The 16,308-nt window shown below is 42.5% G+C and overlaps 1 protein-coding gene across 1 annotated transcript in view; it reads left to right on the top strand.

The window, feature by feature from the left end:
- Positions 1 to 9,092: 9,092 nt before the first annotated feature.
- vmn2r1 (vomeronasal 2, receptor 1) overlaps positions 9,093 to 16,308 on the top strand; it is a 17,512-nt gene continuing 10,296 nt past the window's right edge. Inside the window, exons 1-5 of the mRNA XM_045724827.2 lie at positions 9,093 to 9,407; positions 9,968 to 10,259; positions 10,877 to 11,119; positions 11,314 to 11,505; positions 11,615 to 11,940. Of these exons, the coding sequence (XP_045580783.1) occupies positions 9,166 to 9,407; positions 9,968 to 10,259; positions 10,877 to 11,119; positions 11,314 to 11,505; positions 11,615 to 11,940 (1,295 nt within the window). The 5' untranslated portion in view covers positions 9,093 to 9,165. The remainder of the gene's footprint in view (positions 9,408 to 9,967; positions 10,260 to 10,876; positions 11,120 to 11,313; positions 11,506 to 11,614; positions 11,941 to 16,308) is intronic.

Raw genomic sequence — 16,308 nt, 5'->3', positions numbered from 1 at the left:
TCACGAGGGACTGTGGAACCTTTGCACGTGCCTCTGGGTCGGAAAGGTCATGAGAGCTCAATTTCTACTGGCTCTTCTGTCTACATCCTTAGATTTATGAGGTAGTTAGGGAATTAGATGTGTGCAAAGTTGTCATCAAGGCAAAGGGTGGCTACTTAGAAGAATCTCAAATATAAAATATATTTTTTGATTTAACACTTTTTGTTGGTTAATACATGATTGTGTTATTTCATAGTTTTGATGTCTTCACTGTTATTCTCCATTGCAGAAAATAGTAAAAAAATAAAGAAAGAAAAACCCTTGAATGAGTAGGTGTGTCAACTTTTGACTGGTGCTGTACATACACACAGTGTACAGTGCATTCGGAAGGTATTCAGACCCCTTCACTTGAAGGTCCCCAAGAACACAGTGGCCTCCATCATTCTTAAATGGAAGAAGTTTTGGAACCACCAAGAGTCTTCCTAGAGCTGGCCGCCCGGCCAAACTGAGCAATCGGGGGAGAAGGGCCTTGGTCAGGGGGGTGACCAAGAACCTGATGGTCACTTGTGACAGTGCTCCAGAGTTGGGTCTGAGTACTCTCCGAATTCACTGTATAATTTCAAAACGTGTCACTAGGTGTAGGCAAGACCATCAGCAAATAGGTAAACTGGGATATGACTATAGTTAATCAGTGTCATTTTTCCACAAATAGACAAATATTTTCCTTTCTATGGTAGTAAGATCTTATCTATTTGTTGCTAACTTTCTATGAAAATGTATTGTAGTGAGAATGTCTTTCTTTCGGGATATGTATGCTGAGTATATCCACATCCCCGTCAGACCATTTTATTGGTAAACTACTCAGTAATGTAAAAGTTGTATTTTTTTTAGTGATCCAATACGTAATATAGTAAGTGCACATCATAATTTGGTTGTAATCCAGAGGTTAGAACAGGTATCTAGATCCTCTGAGGCTGTGGAGGGATTATAATTGGGGATTTAAAAGAAAACATAAATCATCAGCTTACAATGACACCTTTTGTTTTTAAGCCCTGGATTTCTAACCCCTTAATATTATTGTTGGATCTGATTTTAACAGCTAACATTTCGATGGCAATAATAAATAGATATGCCAATAGTGGACAACCTTGTTTTACTCCTCTTGACAGTTTTAATACTTTCTGAGAAGTAGCCATTATTTACTATTTTACACCTGGGGTTACTATACATAACTTTAACCCATTTTATAAGAGATTCTCCAAAATATAAATACTCCAGACATTTTATATATAAATTCCAGTCGTAGGTCATCAAAAGCCTTTTCAAACTCAGCTATGAATAGCAGGCCTGGTTTCCCTGATTTTTCATAGTGTTCTGTTGTTTCCAGTACTTGTCTTATATTATCTCCAATGTATCGTCCATGTAAAAAAAAAAACCTGTCTGATTAGAATGAATAATATCCGACAATACCTTTTTTTAATTCAATGCGCTATGCATTTTGCTAGAATTTTCTCATCACAACACTGAAGTGTAAGGGGCCTTTTTTTCATTTTTTTTAAATGGACTGGATCTTTATATATACACCACTTGGATCCTGTTTCAGTAATAATGAAATCAGACCTGGTTGAGTATCTGATAATCTACCATTTTTATAGGAGTGGTTAAAACGTGCTAATAACGAGGTTGGTTATACCTCAACTGGTATGCCATCCAGCCCTGGAGTTTTCCCAGACCTAAAGGCTTTAGTTGCATCAAGAAGTTCCTCTGTAATTTTGGCCTTCACATGAGTCTTTTGGTTGTTAATTTTACATTATTAATAGAAAAAATCCATACAATTTGCTTTGTGTAGAGGAGACAAACAAAAACACATGCTTAAAGTACTTTACTTAATCTGTCAAAATATCGTTTGGGAAATCATGGGTGACTTTGTCATTTGTGACAAGTTTCAGTAAATTTATTTTTGGTAGCATTTCTATGTTGAAGATTAAAACATAATTTTGTGTATTTTCCCCCGTATTCCATCCATTTTGCTTTATTTTTATAATATATTACACTTTATCTTTCTTGAATAAGTTCATCCATTTCTTTTGTTTTTTCCTCTAACTTATTATGTTCCTCTGGTATCGTTAATATGGACTTTTTTGACCTAAATTGCTTTTGTTTTATAGATGAGTACTGAATTGCATGGCCTCTAAAGGCACATTTTAAAAGTGTCCCATACAATAAGGGGATCTGCTGTACCTATGTTATGTCGGAAAAAGTCAGTTATAAATTATTCTGCCCTAGTTAAAAACAAGTTATCCAATAGGCTTTGATTAAATGTACAATATCCTCGCCCACGTGGAACTTCTGTAAGAGTAATATATATGCCAATTATGTGATGGTCCGACTGCATTCTGTCCCCTATCAACACTTTATAAACTTTTGGTGCCAGTGAGAATGACATAAGAAAGTACGTAGTCAAGACGACTAGCTTGATTGAGCCTCCTCTATGCATATCTCACTAGGTCAGGATATTAAACCTCCATGTATATCTCACTAGGTCGGGATATTAAACCTCCATGTATATCTCACTAGGTCGGGATATTAAACCATGTATATCTCACTAGGTCGGGATATTAAACCTCCATGTATATCTCACTAGGTCAGGATATTAAACCTCCTCCATGTATATCTCACTAGGTCAGGGTATTTAAGCCTCCTACATGTATATCTCACTAGGTCAGGGTATTTAAGTCTCCTCCATGTATATCTCACTAGGTCAGGGGTATTTAAGCCTCCTCCATGTATATCTCACTAGGTCAGGGGTATTTAAGCCTCCTCCATGTATATCTCACTAGGTCGGGATATATAAGCCCCCATAAATGCACTAGTTCCAATATATCCATGATATTTGTGATTTTCCTTAAGTGCATAAGGATGATAGTTTGTAGTGTGATTTCCTTTACGGTCCATAGAGGTATTTAAGACCGTATTATAATCTCCCACCATAATAATAGAGTCTTGTATTGCTTGTAGGTTTGATCATTTATTATATATATATATACAGTGAGGGAAAAAAGTATTTGATCCCCTGCTGATTTTGTACGTTTGCCCACTGACAAAGAAATGATCAGTCTATAATTTTAATGGTAGGTTTATTTGAACAGTGAGAGACAGAATAACAACAACAAAAATCCAGAAAAACGCATGTCAAAAATGTTATAAAATGATTTGCATTTTAATGAGGGAAATAAGTATTTGACCCCCTCTGCAAAACATGACTTAGTACTTGGTGGCAAAACCCTTGTTGGCAATCACAGAGGTCAGATGTTTCTTGTAGTTGGCCACCAGGTTTGCACACATCTCAGGAGGGATTTTGTCCCACTCCTCTTTGCAGATCTTCTCCAAGTCATTAAGGTTTCGAGGCTGACGTTTGGCAACTCGAACCTTCAGCTCCCTCCACAGATTTTCTATGGGATTAAGGTCTGGAGACTGGCTAGGCCACTTAATGTGCTTCTTCTTGAGCCACTCCTTTGTTGCCTTGGCCGTGTGTTTTGGGTCATTGTCATGCTGGAATATCCATCCACGACCCATTTTCAATGCCCTGGCTGAGGGAAGGAGGTTCTCACCCAAGATTTGACGGTACATGGCCCCGTCCATTGTCCCTTTGATGCGGTGAAGTTGTCCTGTCCCCTTAGCAGAAAAACACCCCCAAAGCATAATGTTTCGACCTCCATGTTTGACGGTGGGGATGGTGTTCTTGGGGTCATAGGCAGCATTCCTCCTCCTCCAAACACGGCGAGTTGAGTTGATGCCAAAGAGCTCCATTTTGGTCTCATCTGACCACAACACTTTCACCCAGTTGTCCTCTGAATCATTCAGATATTCATTGGCAAACTTCAGACGGGCATGTATATGTGCTTTCTTGAGCAGGGGGACCTTGCGGGCGCTGCAGGATTTCAGTCCTTCACTGCGTAGTGTGTTACCAATTGTTTTCTTGGTGACTATGGTCCCAGCTGCCTTGAGATCATTGACAAGATCCTCCCGTGTAGTTCTGGGCTGATTCCTCACCGTTCTCATGATCATTGCAACTCCACGAGGTGAGATCTTGCATGGAGCCCCAGGCCGAGGGAGATTGACAGTTCTTTTGTGTTTCTTCCATTTGCGAATAATCGCACCAACTGTTCTCACCTTCTCAACAAGCTGCTTGGCGATGGTCTTGTAGCCCATTCCAGCCTTGTGTAGGTCTACAATCTTGTCCCTGACATCCTTTGAGAGCTCTTTGGTCTTGGCCATGGTGGAGAGTTTGGAATCTGATTGATTGATTGCTTCTGTGGACAGGTGTCTTTTATACAGGTAACAAGCTGAGATTAGGAGCACTCCCTTTAAGAGTGTGCTCCTAATCTCAGCTCGTTACCTGTATAAAAGATACCTGGGAGCCAGAAATCTTTCTGATTGAGAGGGGGTCAAATACTTATTTCCGTCATTAAAATGCAAATCAATTTATAACATTTTTGTCATGCGTTTTTCTGGATTTTTTTGTTGTTATTCTGTCTCTCACTGTTCAAATAAACCTACCATTAAAATGATAGACTGTTCATTTCTTTGTCAGTGGGCAAACGTACAAAATCAGCAGGGGATCAAATACTTTTTTCCCTCACTGTATGTTCAAAGCAGCGTGGATCATCATTATTTGGATCGTATTGATTTAATGAGCCATATTTTTTTGTTGTGTTTTTGTATTTATTATGGATCCTCATTAGCTGTTGCCAAGGCAGCAGCTACTCTTCCTGGGGTCCAAACACATTAAGGCACTTACATTACATATAAAACAATAAAACAGTACATCAAATAACATTATTACACCACTACATATCTACAATACAAAATGTGTAATACCACCATACAACAATATTACAACGTGTGCGTGTGTCTGTGTCTCTTCACAGTCCCTGTTGTTCCATAAGGTATATTTTTACCTGTTTTAAAGAAAATCTGATTCTACTGTTTGCATCAATTATCTGATGTGGAATAGAGTTCCATGTAATCATGGCTCTATGTAGTACTATGCGCCTCCCATAGTCTGTTCTGGACTTGCGGACTTGTGAAGAGACCTCTGGTGGCATGTCTTGTGGGGTATGGATGGGTGTCTGAGCTGTGTGCTAGTAGTTTAAACAGACCTCTGGTGGCATGTCTTGTGGGGTATACATGGGTGTCTGAGCTGTGTGCTAGTAGTTTAAACAGACCTCTGGTGGCATGTCTTGTGGGGTATGCATGGGTGTCTGAGCTGTGTGCTAGTCGTTTAAACAGACAGCTCGGTACATTCAGCTTGTCAACACTTCTTACAAAAAACAAGTAGTGATGAAGTCAATCTCTCTCCCACTTTGAGCCATGACAGATTAGCATGCATATCATTGTTATTTCCCTGTGTACCTGTGTAACAAGGGCCAGCCGTGCTGCCTTGTTCTGAGCCAATTGTAATTTTCCTAAGTCCCTCTTTATGGCACCTGATCACACGACTGAACAGTATTCAGGTGCGCTAAAACTAGGGCCTGTAGGACCTGCTTTGTTGATAGTGTTAAGAAGGCAGAGCAACGCTTTATTATGGACATATTTCTCCCCATTTTAGCTATCAATATGTTATGACCATGACAGTTTACAATCCAGGGTTACACCAAGCAGTATAGTCACCTCAACTTGTTTATGGTCCAATAACATATTTAAAATCATCCATCTACCTTGTGGATCTGTTTGGACAATTTTCACATTCAGATCAAAATTATGAATTGATATCATCACCCCTTTTGAGTTTCTTAGTCCATGGGAGAAGTATATTTTGTTCCCCCCAGTCCATTTCCCACCAAACTTCATATTAAATTGTTTAATGAGTTTCCTGTAAACGATAGATATTATATTCCTTCTCTTTGAGCCAGGTAAATACTGATCGTCTTTTCTTATTATCTGCTAGGCCATTACAATTATAACTGGCTATACCTATTTCACCATTTACCATAAAGAGATAAACATTTTAACTCTGTTTATCATAATATATGTTTGTAAACTTACCAATAAAAAGGTACTGTAGTGTTTGAGTGTCCATATAGCTGTACCATGATATTTGCATTGCTACTAAATAAACCTCCAACAATTGTTCTCTACTATTCCACCCGTTAAGTTGGGTTGTCATCCCAGTGACCGGCAGACCACCCCTCTCCCGCCCGGAACCCAGGGCCCCTGAGAGACCGGGACCCATCCTTGGAAAAGAGCACACAGTGAAACCCACAGAACAGAAGCAGATCAACCGTCAAAAGCATTTCTATCACCCTCACCTTGATTTGAATTATATCGTTATTGAAAAATATTGTGTATCTTAATTTGTACAATTAACAAATAATATTTGTAATAATGTAGGCAGGTCATGAGAAGGATTGTTAGCTATAACCAGGATTGCCATTTACAAAAATTACAGTTTTGGCAAGCAATTATTTTAGCAAACAATGATTGTGATTCATCCTGTATTGTCTCTAACATCATTACCCCATAGCAACAGATGTGGGACACACACACACACACACACACACACACACACACACACACACACACACACACACACACACACACACACACACACACACACACCACACACACACAATTACACACTCGACTCCTCTCCCACCACAAACAACCACAAGCTCAGACGTTCAACAGTTGTTCCATCCCTGAGCCCAACTCAAGACTTCATGTGTGAATGCATATACAGTTGTAGCTGTGTGAGAAGGCATGCAACACTGACCAAGAATGGAAGATTTGATTAACCAATGTCAAGTTCTAGCTGATGGTTCTCAGATACACCCCCCTACCCTGAAACACTCACATGCTGTTGTGACCATTTTCCCAAGAATCTCTGTGCAGCCACCAGGGCCACAATAATTTGTCCCCTCTCGGCTAGGTACAAGGTCATCAAGGTTTTCATTAGCAGCTTGGAGAAATTCCTTGTGTATTATGCTCTCCCATCTGGGGGCTTTGGCTTGAGGCAGGCTCAGAATCTTGAGTCCGGCTCAGAATCTTGAGGGAGGCTCAGAATCTTGAGAGAGGCTCAGAATCTTGAGTCCGGCTCAGAATCTTGAGGCAGGCTCAGAATCTTGAGGGAGGCTCAGAATCTTGAGGGAGGCTCAGAATCTTGAGTCCGGCTCAGAATCTTGAGGGAGGCTCAGAATCTTGATGCAGGCTCAGAATCTTGAGGCAGGCTCAGAATCTTGAGTCAGGCTCAGAATCTTGAGGCAGGCTCAGAATCTTGAGTCCGGCTCAGAATCTTGAGTCCGGCTCAGAATCTTGAGGCAGGCTCAGAATCTTGATGCAGGCTCAGAATCTTGAGGCAGGCTCAGAATCTTGAGGCAGACTCAGAATCTTGAGGGAGGCTCAGAATCTTGAGTCAGGCTCAGAATCTTGAGGCGGGCTCAGAATCTTGAGGGAGGCGCAGAATCTTGAGTCGGGCTCAGAATCTTGAGGCGGGCTCAGAATCTTGAGTCGGGCTCAGAATCTTGAGGGAGGCTCAGAATCTTGAGTCAGGCTCAGAATCTTGAGGCAGGCTCAGAATCTTGAGTCAGGCTCAGAGAGGCTCAGAATCTTGAGTCAGGCTCAGAATCTTGAGTCAGGCTCAGAATCTTGAGGGAGGCTCAGAATCTTGAGTCAGGCTCAGAATCTTGAGGGAGGCTCAGAATCTTGAGGCAGGCTCAGAATCTTGAGTCAGGCTCAGAATCTTGAGGGAGCGCTGCTGCTCTAGTAGATCTCTGACTGCGTTTATCTTTCTGTTTTGTCTGCCTATCAGCTACTTAGAGTAGGCCCATGAAAACAGATAAGGACTTCTTCTTACTGAATGCGTCTCATGTGGCTAGGGTATAGGGTTGGGGACCGTTCCATCACGATAGGGCAATAAATAAACTATATTTGTAATGTATTTTAAAATGTAGAACCCATATCTGCATATCCAACTGCTTCTGTTCTGGCTCTGTCCCTGCTCTTCAGAACCCAACTGCTTCTGTTCTGGCTCTGTCCCTGCTCTTCAGAACCCAACTGCTTCTGTTCTGGCTCTGTCCCTGCTCTTCAGAACCCAACTGCTTCTGTTCTGGCTCTGTCCCTGCTCTTCAGAACCCAACTGCTTCTGTTCTGGCACTGTCCCTGCTCTTCAGAACCCAACTGCTTCTGTTCTGAGACTGTTGGTTTGAATGTTGTTTATTTATTTATTTATTTATTATTACATTTTCAGGACAGAGAAACATGCCCTGCCTATGTAAGCCTACTTCATTAAATATGTATTATAATGGTGTGCGTTTTATTTCAATAAATTATACATTTGTGTTTCAGTAGGTTTAAAGTGTCAAATCGAGAAGCCACCTGTTTGTGCAAACTGAACACCGCCAGCGATACTGTCTCTCCACTGCGGGGGTTCAGGTGTTCCTCTCCCCGATGATCGAAGGACAAGTGTCGACAAGCTCAGACTCACTACAGCGAGAGACCCAGAGGACGCTTCGGCATAAACGATACAGTATGCCGAGGTAATTACTGAGCATTAAGGCCAATGTCCCGTGAGCGCTCATCCGCATCTCCAGTGCAGATCGCCACATGCTACTGCCAATTAAATCAGAGCCCGTGGCGCTTTGTGTTATGTCGTTAACATGAATACAGACAGACAATCACATGCCAGATAATTAATTGGTACTTTATTTTGAATTCGCTAACTGTTAATTACGCATCGCACTTTACACAAGGTTATTTAGCCTACACTTCTACTGTCGTGTGTCCTTAATTTATAACTTTATCATTTTGATTAGAAGGTCAAGAATGCAAAACCCTATAGGCTATTATAAAGTAATGCAAGCGACACAATATATATTAAAACACTAAGGCGCATATATCCCCTAGGCCTATAATCTGCTCAATTCTTAGTTATTATTTTTATTACACAAATTAAATGTAATTATTTTCATGGATTTATTACAGTCAATAATGTTCATAATCTATGAACCTCAACAGCCCTTTTACTTATCGCATGTCTCCATGAGGAGGCTGTTTTGTCAAATTGTGTTGTTGCAACACTGCCGATAATCATCCCCTGAGATTAGTCAGAAGCACCTGTCTGTACTGATACTGTTTCTTCAGAGCCCGACACTGTGAACAAGCTACTTTATACCACACGTTCACATCATGGATAATACTGGATTCAATTGGAAATACCGGTTACTGTGTGGATTATGTGCTTTTCTCCACTTTTACGCGTCCATCTCGGCGGAGCCCAGCTGTAAACTGAAGGCCAAGTTTAACCTGAACGGCTACAGGAACGTGGAGAAGAAAAAGGTTGTCATGGGAGGGATGTTTCCCGTTCACCGCCGCATCGCCTCAGCCAATTCCAGCAGCTCCTCGGTGCCGCTGTCCCTGGGATGCGAGGGGTGAGTACCGGTCAATATTTAGTGTCATGGGATACAATTACATTATATTACTCAGGAGTTTAAGGCAGTTAAACTGGATTGAGAGGTGGAGAGAGTGACGGTGTGAATGTGGGAACATTTTCGAAATTAGAATAAATTAGCCCTGTTGTATTTCAAATATTATGTGAATGGAATTTAGAACCAGAATATTCTGGGAGTTGCTTCTCTACTGAGTCACCCCCTCCTCCTCCCTTCAAGGTCCTGCTCCCTCATCCAATCGGTGACTCAACAATCACCATCATCCCTAAACTCTCTCTCCAGCCCCCTAGATCTGAGCTGCTCCTATATTAGCCAATAAACTATATTATGATGATCTGGGCTTGTTGTCATTCCACCAATATTGTGATCTTATGTCGCCCTCTAGTGGCGATGTAATGCAACTTCACTACATTTTATAATATATTGCAGATACAACACTAATCAAGATGGGTTAACAGTAATGTCAGGATTCTACTACTGTTACTATTTCTAGCTATTTCCCATCATCATCGTCACCGTCATCATCATCACTTCTCATCCAGGTTTAACTTCCGGACGTTCCGTTGGACTCAGACAATGCTCTTCGCCATTGATGAGATCAACAAGCGGTCAGACCTCCTCCCTGATACAGACCTGGGCTATGTCATCTACGACTCCTGTTTCACCATCTCCAAGGCTGTGGAGGGCACCCTCACCTACCTGACGGGGCAGGAAGAGGCCGTGCCCAACTACCGCTGTGGCACAGGGGCGCCCCTGGCCGCTCTAGTGGGGGCTGGGGGGTCAGACCTGTCCATTGCCACTGCACGCATACTGGGACTCTACTATTTCCCCCAGGTATCTCTGTCTATCTACATATCAGTACATGGACTCTCCTCTTCACTGCAGCTCCTATATCTATCTAGGTGCGGTGTGGCCTAATCCAGTGGACATTTTCCTCCCTCGCTCCTCCCTCTCTCACCCTCTCTTCTCCCTCTCTCCTCCCTCTCTCACCCTCTCTTCTCCCTCTCTCCTCTCTCTCCTCCCTCTCTCCTCCCTCTCTCTCCTCCCTCCCTCCTCTCCCTCTCTCCTTCCTCCCTCTTTCCCACTCTCCTCCCTCTCTCTCCCTCTGTCCTCTCCCTTTCTCCCTCTCTCCTATCCCTCTCTCCCTCTCTCCTCCCTCCCCCCTCTCTCCTTCCTCTCCTCTCCCTCTCTCTCCCTGTCCCTCCCTCCTCCCTCTCTCCTCCCTCTCTCTCCTCCCTCTCTCCTCTCTCCTCTCCCTCTCTCCTCCCTCCCTCCCTCCCTCCCTCCCTCCCTCCCTCCCTCCCTCCCTCCCTCCCTCCCTCCCTCCCTCCCTCCCTCCCTCCCTCCCTCCCTCCCTCCCTCCCTCCCTCCCTCCCTCCCTCCTTCTCTCCTTCCTCTTCCTCTCCTCTCCCTCTCTCCTCCCTCTCTCATCCTTCTCTCCTCGTCTCTAGGTGAGTTACTCGTCGTCCTGCTCTGTGTTGGACAGTAAGTTCCAGTTTCCCACCTTTCTGAGGACCATCCCTAACGATGTCTACCAGTCTGAGGCAATGGCCCGCCTGGTGCTGCACTTCGGCTGGTCCTGGGTGGGAACCATCGCCGCGGACGATGACTATGGGAAGTATGGCATCAAGGCCTTCAAGGAACAGGTGGAGGAGGCTGGGGTCTGCATCTCTTTCTCTGAGACCCTGCCCAAGGTGACCGGTTACTGTTTCCATTACATCACAGCCCTCAGTGTCTCTCTCTGTTTCTGCCTCTCTTCTTCTCTCTCTTCTTCTCTCTCTTCTTCCATCTATTTCCCTCAATTTCTCTACATCAATTTGCTTGTACCATAAACAAGTTAATAAAGTTTTGGAACCCTGTCCTCCATACTGTTTCCTGTCCTGTGCAGGTGAGATCTCCAGAGGACATCCAGCGTATTGTGGCGACGGTGGTGGAGTCGACAGCTAAAATCATTGTGGTGTTCTCCTCTGATGTGGACCTGAGCCCTCTGATCCAGGAGCTGATCCAACACAACGTCACCAACCGCACCTGGATCGCCAGCGAGGCCTGGGTCACCTCTGCACTCATCAACCAGCCTGGGGTGAGGGGTCAACTAGGGGTCACAGGGACCATAGAATTAGAGTCAGCAGAGTGACCATTGTTATTCGAAAGCGGTGTTCCCTGATATGTTGGGTGTTTTCTGTGTCCAGGTGAGTTCATTGCTGGGTGGTACCCTGGGATTCGGTCTGAAACGTGCTGAGATCCCCGGTCTCCAGCGTTACCTCCTAAACATAGACCCCTACTCCAACCCGCTCACTGAGGAATTCTGGGAAACGGCGTTCAACTGCACGCTGAACTACGGCCGGGCTCTGAGGATGGCGAAAGAAATGACGAAAGCAGCAGCGGAGCAGGGGGGCAACACAAGCCTGTCCAGGGCAGTCAGAGGGGTGCCTGAGGGGCTGTGTTCGGGAAAGGAGTCCCTGGAGAAACTGAGTAATACCTACTCTGACGTGACCCAGCTACGCATCACATACAGGTAGATATGTTAATAATACCTACTCTGACGTGACCCAGCTACGCATCACATACAGGTAGATATGTTAATAATACCTACTCTGACCCAGCTACTCATCACATACAGGTAGATATGTTAATAATACCTACTCTGACCCAGCTACGCATCACATACAGGTAGATATGTTAATAATACCTACTCTGACCCAGCTACGCATCACATACAGGTAGATATGTTAATAATACCTACTCTGACCCAGCTACGCATCACATACAGGTAGATATGTTAATAATACCTACTCTGACCCAGCTACGCATCACATACAGGTAGATATGTTAATAATACCTACTCTGACGTGACCCAGCTACGCATCACATACAGGTAGATATGTTAATAATACCTACTCTGACCCAGCTACGCATCACATACAGGTATATATGTTAATAATACCTACTCTGACCCAGCTACTCATCACATACAGGTAGATATGTTAATAATACCTACTCTGACCCAGCTACGCATCACATACAGGTAGATATGTTAATAATACCTACTCTGACCCAGCTACTCATCACATACAGGTAGATATGTTAATAATACCTACTCTGACGTGACCCAGCTACACATCACATACAGGTAGATATGTTAATAATACCTACTCTGACCCAGCTACTCATCACATACAGGTAGATATGTTAATAATACCTACTCTGACGTGACCCAGCTACGCATCACATACAGGTAGATATGTTAATAATACCTACTCTGACCCAGCTACTCATCACATACAGGTAGATATGTTAATAATACCTACTCTGACGTGACCCAGCTACTCATCACATACAGGTAGATATGTTAATAATACCTACTCTGACGTGACCCAGCTACGCATCACATACAGGTAGATATGTTAATAATACCTACTCTGACGTGACCCAGCTACGCATCACATACAGGTAGATATGTTAATAATACCTACTCTGACGTGACCCAGCTACTCATCACATACAGGTAGATATGTTAATAATACCTACTCTGACGTGACCCAGCTACGCATCACATACAGGTAGATATGTTAATAATACCTACTCTGACCCAGCTACTCATCACATACAGGTAGATATGTTAATAATACCTACTCTGACGTGACCCAGCTACTCATCACATACAGGTAGATATGTTAATAATACCTACTCTGACCCAGCTACTCATCACATACAGGTAGATATGTTAATAATACCTACTCTGACCCAGCTACGCATCACATACAGGTAGATATGTTAATAATACCTACTCTGACCCAGCTACTCATCACATACAGGTAGATATGTTAATAATACCTACTCTGACGTGACCCAGCTACTCATCACATACAGGTAGATATGTTAATAATACCTACTCTGACCCAGCTACTCATCACATACAGGTAGATATGTTAATAATACCTACTCTGACGTGACCCAGCTACTCATCACATACAGGTAGATATGTTAATAATACCTACTCTGACCTGACCCAGCTACTCATCACATACAGGTAGATATGTTAATAATACCTACTCTGACGTGACCCAGCTACTCATCACATACAGGTAGATATGTTAATAATACCTACTCTGACGTGACCCAGCTACTCATCACATACAGGTAGATATGTTAATAATACCTACTCTGACCCAGCTACGCATCACATACAGGTAGATATGTTAATAATACCTACTCTGACCCAGCTACTCATCACATACAGGTAGATATGTTAATAATACCTACTCTGACGTGACCCAGCTACTCATCACATACAGGTAGATATGTTAATAATACCTACTCTGACCTGACCCAGCTACTCATCACATACAGGTAGATATGTTAATAATACCTACTCTGACGTGACCCAGCTACGCATCACATACAGGTAGATATGTTAATAATACCTACTCTGACGTGACCCAGCTACTCATCACATACAGGTAGATATGTTAATAATACCTACTCTGACGTGACCCAGCTACGCATCACATACAGGTAGATATGTTAATAATACCTACTCTGACGTGACCCAGCTACTCATCACATACAGGTAGATATGTTAATAATACCTACTCTGACGTGACCCAGCTACGCATCACATACAGGTAGATATGTTAATAATACCTACTCTGACCCAGCTACTCATCACATACAGGTATATATGTTAATAATACCTACTCTGACCCAGCTACTCATCACATACAGGTAGATATGTTAATAATACCTACTCTGACCCAGCTACTCATCACATACAGGTAGATATGTTAATAATACCTACTCTGACGTGACCCAGCTACTCATCACATACAGGTAGATATGTTAATAATACCTACTCTGACCCAGCTACTCATCACATACAGGTAGATATGTTAATAATACCTACTCTGACCCAGCTACTCATCACATACAGGTAGATATGTTAATAATACCTACTCTGACCCAGCTACGCATCACATACAGGTAGATATGTTAATAATACCTACTCTGACCCAGCTACTCATCACATACAGGTAGATATGTTAATAATACCTACTCTGACCTGACCCAGCTACAATTCACATACAGGTAGATATGTTAATAATACCTACTCTGACCCAGCTACTCATCACATACAGGTAGATATGTTAATAATACCTACTCTGACCTGACCCAGCTACTCATCACATACAGGTAGATATGTTAATAATACCTACTCTGACCTGACCCAGCTACACATCACATACAGGTAGAGTGTGTTAATAATACCTACTCTGACCCAGCTACTCATCACATACAGGTAGATATGTTAATAATACCTACTCTGACCCAGCTACTCATCACATACAGGTATATATGTTAATAATACCTACTCTGACCCAGCTACTCATCACATACAGGTAGATATGTTAATAATACCTACTCTGACCTGACCCAGCTACTCATCACATATAGGTAGATATGTTAATAATACCTACTCTGACCCAGCTACGCATCACATACAGGTAGATATGTTAATAATATCTACTCTGACGTGACCCAGCTACTCATCACATACAGGTAGATATGTTAATAATACCTACTCTGACCCAGCTACGCATCACATACAGGTAGATATGTTAATAATACCTACTCTGACGTGACCCAGCTACTCATCACATACAGGTAGATATGTTAATAATACCTACTCTGACGTGACCCAGCTACTCATCACATACAGGTAGATATGTTAATAATACCTACTCTGACCCAGCTACGCATCACATACAGGTAGATATGTTAATAATACCTACTCTGACGTGACCCAGCTACTCATCACATACAGGTAGATATGTTAATAATACCTACTCTGACCCAGCTACGCATCACATACAGGTAGATATGTTAATAATACCTACTCTGACCCAGCTACGCATCACATACAGGTAGATATGTTAATAATACCTACTCTGACCCAGCTACGCATCACATACAGGTAGATATGTTAATAATACCTACTCTGACCCAGCTACGCATCACATACAGGTAGATATGTTAATAATACCTACTCTGACGTGACCCAGCTACGCATCACATACAGGTAGATATGTTAATAATACCTACTCTGACCCAGCTACGCATCACATACAGGTATATATGTTAATAATACCTACTCTGACCCAGCTACTCATCACATACAGGTAGATATGTTAATAATACCTACTCTGACCCAGCTACGCATCACATACAGGTAGATATGTTAATAATACCTACTCTGACCCAGCTACTCATCACATACAGGTAGATATGTTAATAATACCTACTCTGACGTGACCCAGCTACACATCACATACAGGTAGATATGTTAATAATACCTACTCTGACCCAGCTACTCATCACATACAGGTAGATATGTTAATAATACCTACTCTGACGTGACCCAGCTACGCATCACATACAGGTAGATATGTTAATAATACCTACTCTGACCCAGCTACTCATCACATACAGGTAGATATGTTAATAATACCTACTCTGACGTGACCCAGCTACTCATCACATACAGGTAGATATGTTAATAATACCTACTCTGACCCAGCTACGCATCACATACAGGTAGATATGTTAATAATACCTACTCTGACCTGACCCAGCTACGCATCACATACAGGTAGAAATGTTAATAATACCTACTCTGACCCAGCTACTCATCACATACAGGTAGATATGTTAATAATACCTACTCTGACCCAGCTACTCATCACATACAGGTAGATATGTTAATAATACCTACTCTGACCCAGCTACTCATCACATACAGGTAGATATGTTAATAATACCTACTCTGACCCAGCTACTCATCACATACAGGTAGATATGTTAATAATACCTACTCTGACCCAGCTAC

The sequence above is a fragment of the Salmo salar genome, chromosome 09 (genome assembly GCF_965601325.2).
Source record: "Salmo salar chromosome 09, fSalSal1, whole genome shotgun sequence".
NCBI lineage: Eukaryota > Metazoa > Chordata > Actinopteri > Salmoniformes > Salmonidae > Salmo > Salmo salar.
This window is presented reverse-complemented; position numbering and strand designations above follow the sequence as displayed.